The following is a 12,255-nucleotide window of genomic DNA, read 5'->3' as shown; positions in this document are numbered from 1 at the left end:
CCTCCCACTTCGGCCTCTCATAACCTGCAAAGGAATCTTTCACTCCACACTCACACCTTCAACCCTTCCCAAGATACTTTCCAATGCATATAAAGGTGTTAGCAATATACAGTGCTGTTGCTTACCCAGGGGACCCCACAGGGGGGCATTTTATTGTGAAACTTCTCAGCTCCCTGCCCCCCTGGGTAGTGGGGGACCCTGCAGATCCTGACCGCCGCAGGCTGAAGTCATGGAGGTCACTGGAAGTCACAGATTCCGTGACTTCCGTGATCTCCGTGACTAAATTGTAGCCTTAATCATAACCTTTATATTGCTAAAATGTTATCCTCTAACTCTAGAGATAGAGCCAACACATTTGGAACAGAAGGACTTGAGTTCTGTTCTTGCGGCTATCGTGTGTTGTGCATGTCCATGGATTTGTTACATTTATTATCTCAGTGGTGTGACAAAGGAATTGACAAAACATATGATTCAGAAAGAAGAATGTAAAAAAACAAAAAAACAAACACTAGACCTCACTGATTCCATTTCCTCATTAAAGAGGTGGATTATCTGAAAGTATAGAGAAAAGACAATAGTATTAACTTTAGGATTAAAAGATGTTATACCAGCAGGAGAATTGTCTGAACTGCATAAATATATGCAGTCTGGGAAGAAATTAGATGCTTAATAGAGAACATAATTGAAGTCTAAAAAAAATCTTAGTTTGACTAATGTCAATTTAAATGATTTGTTTTAATCTCACAATAGTGGCATGAGAGTGGATACTAAAGAAAATCTCCAGAGAACAGCATTTTTCTCCAAAAGGGCCTTAAGAGTAGGCTTTTCAAAAATATCTAAGGGCCAGTTTTGAAAGGTATTTAGGCATCTAAACATGCAGATAAGTGCCTCATGGGATTTTTCAAAAGGGAGTTAGGTGCTTAGATGCTTGGAAAATCCCATTAGGTGCTTGTCTCTATCTTTAGGCACATACACATCTTTACAAATCTGGTGCTGAGTTATTTAGAAGCACAAGTCTCACCCATAATCTGTGGACTGTTAACTGCAGACCAAGTCTGGGGAAGTCAACATACGAGGGGCTTTCAAAAAATAAAGGAGGAAAAATCATTGGACATAGTACTTGGAGATGAATTCCACACATTACGGTATGTTGTCTTGGACAACTTTACTCCATAATGTGATGGTGAAAATACTGTATTCAGAGAAAGGAATCTTAATTGCACCAACAGTTTTAAGCATCCTTAGAAAAATCTGTTCTTAAAAGAGAGCTTAGTGCTGGTGAAAGGTGTGGGTAGCGAGCTTTGATGGTTAAGTCCCAAAGGACACTCAGCAGCAAATCAAGCCTCCACTGCTGCACAAATGTGCCTCACCTGGAAGGACCACTTTTGTGAGTGAAAGGTCACTTCAGTCACTCATGAATCATTTAACCACAGACTGCCATACAATATACCAGTTGTGCTCACGGTTGGTGTGTTGCAGAACCCCGGTCCTCCAGGAGCTGGTCTGAGACCAGCAATTCATAGACCACTGAACAATCTTCAGATTGTAATGAGTTTCTCTTGACTTGGATGGAATTTGAACTGACATCCTATAATAGAAAAGCTCTATATCCAATTTTCCTCAATCGCTGAGATATTCAGTCACCGTTCTCTAATCAGGGGTAGTCCAATTATTTTTTTTCGAAGTCCAAATTTCTTGGTCAAGGTATAGTCAAGGTCCAGACTCCAGAGCAAATAATAAAAAATAACAACAATAATGATAAGTAAATAATCTTGGGGTCTCTTCAAAAACATCTGGTGGTCTGGATTTGGCCCACAGTCAGTCTGTTGACTACCCCGCTGTAGATAATTTTTTTTCCTGCTTGAAAATTTTTGCTGGCCCTCTTTCCCCCTAAGAGATGTGGTGGCCTCTGGCCCTTCCTCTTGGTTTGCTTCTGTTCTGTTCACCCCACAAGGCACCTTTAGAGTTTGGTTCATTCTGAACTCCTCTCCTGTCTATCATTTGATCTGATCTGTCCTTTCCTGTGTCCCTTTTTACTTGGAAAGGAAGAAAATGCAAGGAGAAACATGAATAAAAATAAGTCCTAACTCATGTAAGAAATATGACTGATTAGGAGGGGAGAAGTTAGGTTTTATTAACCCTGTATGTACTGTCTGTTTTCCTGTAACAGTATTTGACTGCAATTTTGAATTGCCTTGTGAGCTGGAATATTCTCCTCCACTGAAGGACAAAGAAAACCACAACAGGACCTGGCACAGAGTGAGTGCAGAGGAGCTAAACCTTTTGCATGGACCAGAGAGAGATCACTCCGAGGATTCACCAAGAGGTAGGATGAGCAAGTATATTTAGTCTCCTTAAAATAATGGTGGTGTGCTTCTCGATACCATACCCTATACAATGTTTGGGGCAATTCTGTTCCTTTCTCTGTGGCAAGCAACATGTGAACTTAAGGGAATTGCTCTGTCTACAGGAAGCAAAATAAGACTGGATTGAAATCCGCTTTGGGATTGTAAAAATCTGAACCAGACCGGACTCGGGACATTGCACTTGGAGTTGAATAATAATATTTTACACGTCTATAGCACCTTTCCTCTGAGATTATTGGTGGGGATTGGGGAGAAAGATGAATTCTGCTTCACATCACCCGGGGTACACTGGGGTGCATGGAGTTCGATGTGCTCAAAGTCATTCTGTGAGTCAGTGGAAGAGCAGAGAATAAAATCCATGTGTTCTGCATTATTGTCTTACTTGCAAGCCAGTGCAGACAATTTTCTTGTTAGGATTTAAGATTTTTCCATTAAAGCTATTTAGAGAGAAAATAAATACTAAGCATTTGACATTATCATCAATAAAGCAATGTACATTTAAATAAAGAGATCTAGAAGCAGGAAAAGTAAAAAGTGTATAAATTTTCTTTTCTCGCTCTTTTGAATCAAAGATGGCTTCTTTGACCTTTCTAGGGTATTTTTTTTTAATTTTGCTTTTAATCAAACCTGACACCAGCAGCATATTTCATTCCGATTATAAATGACAAAAGGATCAGCAAGATGCACTTTGCCTTTTTAATCCTAAAAGAGTAGAGGAAAATCCCACCCCCCTTCAACATGTTGTGGGTACCTACTTGAAAACTGCCACTGCTAAAAGTCAGGGTGTCATTTAAGTGGCTGGAACTACAAATGGGAGAGGAAAGTAGGGACACATCCAAACAAATGTTGGGGAAAGTTTTTCCTCTGAAACCTTCCTTTGTATTAGTCTCAGAAAGACATGTTTGTTTGTTCTATCTTCACCGTGTACTATGCTTTCCCATGTGCTTCCCAAAAAGTATTCTTTATGCGTCAGCTTTTAGTGCGCATTCCTTCAACCTTACTCGTGTTGAGTTATCAGATTGATTTAAGAGATTTATCGAGGATGGGTAGAAAGACTGGACTGATGAAAGAAATGTCAGGATCAGGATCCTATTGTGCTAGAGACTATACAAACACATAGGATGATGAAGCTTATATTCATTGCATCTTGTCTTAAATTGGATTGTAACAAACAATAGGAAGGAAGGGGGGGAGAAGAGAAGGAAGAATAGCAGTAACGAGAGCAATTTAAGTGGCCTAGCTAAGTGCAATGCACAAAATAGAGTCCTGCATCAAAGAGAGATGCACAGAAAGCAGAATGCATTGGGTAAACCAGAGATGGGATGCTTTAGATGAAGGCGTTAAATATTTAAAGTCTTCTCCTTTCACTTCTTATGGAAATTCTGGCTGAATGGGACTTTAAGGAGGATTAGAATGAGAAGGGTGGTTGCTCAGTGAACTGCTTTGAGAGGAGCTTCCACACCAAACAGGCAGTGGGGAGGAAGACATGGAGACAGAAATGGGAGGTGTGATGAGGCTGGAATAGTTGGTGGAGTAGAGAGACAATGAAGGAACCCAATAGGATAAGAAGCTCAAGATATAGAGAGGGCCTTGAAGGCATGGAAAAAGAGTTTAACTCAGTGGGTGAAATCCTGGCCTTTTTAGGGTATGTCTACACTGCAATTAAAAACTCTTGGCTGGCCTGTGCCAGCTGACTTGGGCTAAAGGTCTGCTTAATTGCAACGTAGACTTAATTGCAGTTCAGGCTTGGGCTGCAGCCTGGGCTCCAGGACCCTGCGAGATGGGAGGGTACCAGAGCTCAGGACCCGAGCTTCAACGTCTATACCACAGTTGAGCAGCCCCTTAGTCCGAGCTCCAGAAGCCTAAGCTAGCTGGCGCAGGCCAGCCACAGGTGTGTAATTGCAATGTAGACGTACCCATAGACGTACACTTGAGTGAAATCCTGGCCCTCGTGTCATCAGTGTAGTTTTCAAGGGAATAAATTCTCTATCTATGAATGTGTTCTGGATCCTGCTTCTGTGATTATTAAGTTTTGAATAATTAGTAATTTGTCTTTGAAGGATTTGATTTCATGTTGGTGTAAATGTTTCAGTGTTGGACTGAGATTTAAAGTCCAACCCGTGCTAGAGGGGGAATTAAGTCATGTGGTTGACTTGGGGAGGGGACTAAAGTAAAGAGCCTGTGCAGTCGATGGAGTCCGACTTGGATTTGTTTGGGGTTTTTAAACAAATAGACAAATTGAGGATAGTCAATCATTCATTTTGTGGTGACTCGAGCCCTTGCGGAACCTCCTGAAAAGCCTTGGAGTTCCCAAATGACTGTAACTTCTTTTGCATATGAAGATGGATTTGAAAATTCTACACTCCCAGCTTTCTATTTTATATCACTTTAATTACAGCTGCTTGGCACAGAGACATTTTGTGTGGTCTGTTTCAATCTGAAATAACTAAGCACAGTAATTCCAACCCCCACTGTTTGTTTTCTGCACAGCGTACTTCCAATTATGAGTCCCATTTCATCTCCATTCATGAGCTGTAATGAACAGAAGTAAATAAGCAGATAGCATAACCCGATTTTGAGTCATTTTAACTCATCCTTGTCACTTGACTATCAAGTCATGTCAAGTGAATTTCCTATTAATCAAGACAAATATCGCAAGCCTGCTTCCATTATCCTCCCTTTATGGATAAAGATTAGTAGAAATTCACTGATAATATTTGACACTGAGAAGCAATATTCCCAGCTGTGACTTAGACTCAATGTATGAATTTGGACAAACTTCTGTCAACCCTAGCATCCCCTTTTGAAAAATGGAGGTAATAGCATTTATATACATTTTTAAAACACTTTGAGATTCACAGAAGAAAGGTGCTAGTAATTATTGTGTTATTAATTATTACATTATTAAAACCTTCTGAATGGTACACTCTTGCTACAGAAAATTAGTGGATATTTGTAAACGAGGCACCTTTCAGTGTATGTATTAGGGAATACCAGTGGTTCATTGCTTTGTATTTACAGTTATACAGCAAGCTTTTCACTAAAGGATTTTCCCCCCAGTTAGTGGATCAGCCAGCCATGTCCAAGACCATGCAGTCAGCTGTGAATCTACACGCTTAGGCCCCGATCCTGCAAAGAGTTTTATATATATATGCTTAATTTCTCCCAAGCAGATAGCTCCATTGAAGCCAATGGGATGTTCACATTCTTAAAACTTATGTGTAAGTCTTTGCAGGTTCAGAGCCTTATTATATTTAAATTTCAGTAGGAGCCTGGTTCAAAGTCCACTGAAGGCAATGGGAAAGACTTGCACTGACTTTGTAGGGCTCAGGATCAGGCCCATATGCATATTAGTGACTAGGTAACCCTTTGTGGGTTACCACATTTTTTGTAATTCATGAATAAGCAAATGCCATAAAATATTCAGGAATACTGTATCACAGAAAATATTCATTTATTTTGACAAGTATGATTAATATTTAATTATTTATGATACTTCATAATATACTCTACCAGCAAATGTACAGCAATATATTTTGTAGTGAAATATTAGTAATAGATCTTGCTGCAGTGCTATCCGTGCTGTTAAATCTTTGCTAAGAAGGCAGATGAGACAACTAGATTTTTGGTTAAAATGACTGGGTTTGCAGATCAGTGAAGTTCTACTGTATCTGTTTGTTATATCCCAAGTAAGACAGAGAGATTTCTCTCTCCATCAAAAATCAAGTTGTGGCCAAACCAGAACCTCTGTGTCTGAACTCTGGATCCAGATCCAAGCTTCCTATGCCTGAGGATGCCATTCAGAGACAGCCCTGAGGTGTGTATGTGTGGGAGGGTTGATTGGGGAGGGGGACTGGTACTGGGCCACCACATCAAGAGCTCCAGGAAACACTGTGCCTCAGGGGTGTACAGTGCCTCCCAGAAAGGCAGAATCCTGTGTGCCATTGGTACCACCTCATAACAAGATGCTGCATGTGCTCTCCAGATCCAGAAGGGATCAAGGCTCTGCCTTTTTCCAACACTATTTGAAGAGAGGGAGGGTGTATATCCTGGTGCACTTGCAGGGAGCAATAACTGTGTGCTTAGAGTTCAAAGACTACAATTATGGCTGGCCCATGAGTCAGGTGTACAAGGAGAAAGCAAAGATTCCTTGCACTCCCGGTACCACCCCTGAGCCTTCCCTCCTGCTCATCTACCTGTGGAAGAAGGATCAACAGTTAAATTCAAACGGACAGAATGCAAACTGGATCCAAATCTGTACTTTTTCAAATCTCCAGGTCTTCAGATTCAGATCTTTAACAGGCTTAAGCCACAGAACTCGGAGATCTGTCTTTTATATGAATAGATTTGGGGGAGACAACCCCTTTTAGATGAGTGTTTCATATCAAGGTTATACCATATTGGAAAACTGAACAGTACTTGAAAAAGTTCTTCCATGGAAATGTGATTATACTTCTATCAAAGGAAGACAAATGAGGGTAATACCCTAACTTATGGCTGATAGCTTGAGGCTACCTTGAATTAGAGGTAAAATAAGAATTAAACACACACACATTTTATTAGTTGAATGATCTTCTTTGTCAATGTTGTCGAAAAAATGGAGAGCAAAGGATCTAGAAGGTGTGGAATGAGACCCAGGCAGTGAGAATATTAGCAATCAAAGATAATAACTACTGGAGTATAAATGCCTACTGCCTTTAATTTATTGTCCCTAGGGGAGAGAAAAATGAGGAAGATGCTATAAGATGAAAAAGTGATGATATGGAACAAAATATTATATATTAACCAAACGGGATGGTATACATCAAAGTATGTACTAGCAAGAAATTAGTTTTTTCCCCCTTTGCAGGGTTTTTAAGTAGTACAACATTTTTCCAGTGTAAATACAATCAGAAATATCAGCACATTCATCAATGGGAAAAAAATACAGGATGAATACCCAAGGAACCAGGTGGACTTGTCAGATAGACAAATGAAGAAGAGATATTAATGGGTGAAGTAACAACTGACTTTGGTCCACAAGACCTGCTTTGAAATGAGGCTTGAACTGATAGAAATGGACTGTCTGAGTTATCTTTTTAGTGCTGAAAAAACATTTTTTCATTTTTGATAACCAAAATGAAATATTTTATTTGTAAATGCAATACAATTGATTTATGTCAAAAATAGAAAAACTTTGACAGAATCAAAATTTTGGATTTTGTTGAAAAGCCATTTTTCACCAGAGAAAGGCTTTGCTTTAAAAACCAAACAAAAGACCTTTTACCTCTGAGTGCATATTGCACCATCCTTCCTAACTGAAGGGAAAAACGAAGGTCAACCTTGTTTGTTAGGACTTAATCCAGATGGTCAAACAGTTTAAAAAATGGTTTATGAATATTTTTGTGAATAAGTGCTACATTTGATCTGTGAGGTCAGTGTTAGTTATTGTAAATATTAGGATGGCATCAGGTATTCATGAAAACGTATGCAAATCCTAATCTTTAACAAATGTGAGCCCAAATGGTGATCCAGCCAGGAGTGAATTTTTCACTATTAAGTATTCTTCTGCTTAAAAGATTTAGTCATTCAATCAGGGAGCAGAAATATTATCGTATGACTTAAATGGATCAACCACACACCACAAATAGTGAATGGATGAGGCAAACTGTTTGCAAACAACCCATAGTTTGAAAATCAGTCATCCATACTATTGTAAAGAAAAGATATTCACAGGGTTGATGCACAAGCTCCTTATAAACAGAAGAGGTTAGATTTTTATAATGGATATTGCTTGTAATGAATAGCTCCACCAGCTCTACATCAGATCAGATTTTGTTCAGAGACTGAACATGACAGCATATACATATCAAATACTATCTCACAGCCCCATAGGAACATATGCAATATTAAAATACTAAAATGCATCTGATTTTAAAAACACGAACTCCTGATGCCAAACCCCCAAAGTGCAATGAAGAAAAGATGCCACTTTTCATAACTGTCATGCTCCCTCTTCACAGACAAAATGGACTGGATATTCTTGGCATTCTGCAGCCTACCCTCCTAGTTAGTGATACACTTGTGCTTTGTTATTGCAACATTATTTCACTTTAATGAGCCTGCTTTAAAGAGGCTAAATTATTATCTCATTGTAGAGCTACGTGTTTGTTTCTAAATGTGAGTATTATATAATAGGTATATATATTTATACTGAATATGAATGGGGATGTGGGTTTGTTGGCTTGGAAATCTTACTTGTTTGCTCATTTATTCCTTAATTCAGTTAAGGTTTACCAGGAATTCATCTGAAATGAAGCATCTTCTACTGCCAAAACTGAAGAGAAAAATTACAGGATATATTAATTTCTGATGCACAGTAAAATTAATGATTTGCTCATTACCTGTGACTACACAATAATTTACAAAGTAGCTATAGAAATTACTTAGCAGATTTGAATGGATGGAAATAGTACTTGACCACTGCTGGATTTGGCATTGTTGTGGGCAGTCTTGGAAGAGAATGAGGGTTGAATGGGTATGAAAAGTTAACTCCTCTCTCTCTCTCTCTCTCATCTAGAGGTGGACCCGCATGGTCAAGGTTGACAGAGACATTAGAGGGGCAGCATAGAGCAAGCTTGCCTTACTGCCGTCTGTGCTTTCTTTTTTCCAAATAGAGATTATGGGCTTGATCTCACACCACTGAAGCTAATGAGATTTTAGCGATTGGCTTCAACGGTATAGGATAGGTGCCTCTCATTCTGCATAGCTATCAAATCAGTCCCTTTTATCCAACACTGCATTTGCACACATGCACACTTTTTTCTTTACGTAATACACTATTTATAAGCAAAAAGAACACCCATACATTACATAAGGAAGCAGAACACTGAGTAAATGAATTAATGATCATTGAATTATTAGCAAGTGCTTTACTTCTATTCCAAGTACTAATTTTAGATTGTTTTGCTGTGCTGACACCAGCTACTACATATCATAAGTGTCAACAAAATGCAACATTTAATAAAGTACATAATTAAATATGACAAAGCAGAGAGTAGAGCTTGCATCTCCTATGCCTTAGCTATAAAATCATGAGGGGTTTAACACCTAGAACTTCTGTGACCATGGAGTATTTTAGCATCATATTGCACCCTTGATGGTCTTAGCATATACACAATATCAAAGGGATTTTCTCCAGCCCTGTTTTTTTGAGGCTAGTAAAAGCATTAGTAAATTGACAAGGGAGGTTGGATTAGAATCTATTCTTTATTGCTTTTAATGGCAAGTGAAAACAGATTCTCTTTTCTATTGTGTTATACCAGGTACATTTAAATGTCCATTCAGGCATAGGCATAAGGGTAAGGCAGAGTCCCAGAACTCCAAAAGGTAAGATGCATGTGATAGCAGGCCAGACTCCCACCTAGGGTGAACCTAGACCTGCTAAATTCAGGCAAAGGATGTTAACCTGCATCTACAGTAGGGAAAAGGTTGTGATTAGGTCAGTGTGTGTTAGCTAACTTCAATTTAATCTCTTTCCCTAATCTAAAGAAGCCCACTGGGGTAAAGGAAGACTGTGCATTTGACATATTCTGAATGTTTCTACATATGGTATCATACCAGATGCTTTCTGGGCAAATTATTGTTCTTTCCATTAATGCATCCATAAAGCAAAGGCTAATATAGATGCTTCATAATATATCTTTCCAATTGGAGTTTACATACTTCAGTGCCTCTGGGAAGCAGTGCGTCACCAAAAATATTACCCAAGACATCATGTATATGCCTTTTGAGGTTAAATCTTCCTTGGGAAAATTGTTAATGTGGTTATAGCTAATATCACCAGTTTCATATATTTTAAGTAATGAGCAGGGGGTGAGGGAACCACCAAAGTAATTATTTGGTCCTAGGGTTTTTGCCTTAAAATATGTATTCGTTTTACACTGTAGACAATTATGTTTATTTTAATCCAGTTAAAGTGACTAATGAAGACTGCAATGTAAAGGTAAGATGTTGAGGTTAGTGTAATTGAGACATCTGTATTCTGTCTTTTGAGATGTCTTTTTATATTTTTCTTAATACCGTGAGAGGCATGCACTGCATCACTCTGAGCCATTTCCATGGGTGCAAGAATAAGTACATTGTAAGTTATGATTTATAAACTATTCCTAAAGTTTGGTCTCATCTTGTTGTATAAAATGCTAGTTGAATGGAGAATATATAGGCATCGGGCCAAATCCTGTTTACTTTATTCATGTGAGTAATCCCATTCTTTAAATTGATTTGTAACTAATGGACCAAATTCATCCAGAATGCTAACTCCACTGAAATCAGTCAATGAATCTGGCTTCACATGAGCGGGATTTGGCCCTTCAGATGAGTCTGTTCTTCTTTTACTTATTTATTTTGAGAGTAACTGTGATAGAATAAGGTCCACTGACCAACTTTTTCCCAACAGCAGCCATCTTTACATGTATCAGTGCTTCAGCTACATTCCAAGGGTTCCAGTCTCCTTTTGGTACATCCAGAGTGGATTAAGGGTAGTGCCTTGGGGGTCTTGGACTCGGGCTGGCATCTAGGAAGGGGATCTTCTCCTTCCATTTAGTGACACAAATGTTGCAATGTCCTGTTCCTGAGGCACGGATATTTAAAGGTTTACCCCATCCCTAGGTTGGGCCATGTTGCCCTTTATTTAGCATATTGTGTTAGGCACCCAGCTCTCCATAAGGAACTCAAACCCCTTTGGCCTCTAAGTTCCATTGTCAGCCCTATTCCCTACATACACATCTGTACAGGAACCATCAAAGAAAACTATTGTAAACTACTACAGAACAAGACATCAACTCACCTTTCCTTATAGCATGGGGAGTTGAGTAGTTCTAGGTCTCTTCCCACCACTGTGTATTTGTAGGTCTTCTGTGGGATCTCTGACAGGCCATGGTACACCAAACTTTATTCTGGAATGCCGACCACTGCCTAGAAAAGAGGTCAATATTTGATCAATATCCAGCCCAGCCCACACATGCTCAAAAAAACAAAATAGCGGGACCTTATTCTTATGCTGATCAGTGCAAAATCTGTAGTCACTGAGATCTTTACCCCTATCTTATTGCAAATGAGTCACTCAGCCTGGTCTTCCTCACGGAAACATAGGTCAATCAACATCGCAGAGCTGGTGTTGACTCATCTTGTCCTCAAGGCTCCTCTCTGAACCACAGACACAGAGAATAAATCTTGAGGCTAAGTCGCCATTCTGTCCCCTTTCTGGCTGAAATAAAGGAAAGACACTCAAAACAAAATCCTTTGATATGTTAATCCAGAAACAGTCATTTTTCTGATTTACAAACATTCAGGCATCAAAGGAAGGATGAGTGAGCCAGGAACCCATGAATTCAAACTGTACCCAAAATGACATTTCTCTTGTGATTTTCAAAAAGTTCAGTTACCCTTTTGTTCTCATTGTTTCACATCTTTGCTCTTTCCATGTCTGGTTGGAAGCAGAAATCTCCAACATCCTATGAAAAGCTGTTCTCATAGGATCTTTGGCTCAACCACAAGCAAGACAGCTAGCCCAACTTTGCAGACTCAGAAGTATACAAACGGACCCTCTGAAACCTCTGGTGTTTGCCATTAGTTGTGATCAAGTGCTGGACAAGCAACTACAATAACTTCCTTTATATGGTTCTTGTATCACCGGCCAACTTGCTTTCATTGTCCTTCCAGCATGGAAGTGGAAAAGTCAGGAAAATGAAGTGAAGCATTTTGCTATATACCACAGATTCCAATCTCTTGAGGTCTGGAGCCTTGCAAGGTGTGTTAAAAGTATAATGGAGGTCAGTTTGCAAATCCTTTTCACGTGTGTCACAGTAATTTCATTTATCAAAGAGACGGGCCTGAGCTGACCTGGAAT

General features: G+C 39.2%; 1 protein-coding gene across 1 annotated transcript in view; it reads left to right on the top strand.

Moving 5' to 3' along the window:
• ALK (ALK receptor tyrosine kinase) overlaps window positions 1-12,255 on the top strand; it is a 514,101-nt gene that overhangs the window by 150,683 nt on the left and 351,163 nt on the right. Inside the window, exon 3 of the mRNA XM_027833891.3 lies at window positions 2,171-2,326. Within this exon, the coding sequence (XP_027689692.3) occupies window positions 2,171-2,326 (156 nt within the window). The remainder of the gene's footprint in view (window positions 1-2,170; window positions 2,327-12,255) is intronic.

Source organism: Chelonia mydas, chromosome 3 (assembly GCF_015237465.2).
Source record: "Chelonia mydas isolate rCheMyd1 chromosome 3, rCheMyd1.pri.v2, whole genome shotgun sequence".
In the NCBI taxonomy this organism is placed as follows: domain Eukaryota; kingdom Metazoa; phylum Chordata; order Testudines; family Cheloniidae; genus Chelonia; species Chelonia mydas.
This window is presented reverse-complemented; position numbering and strand designations above follow the sequence as displayed.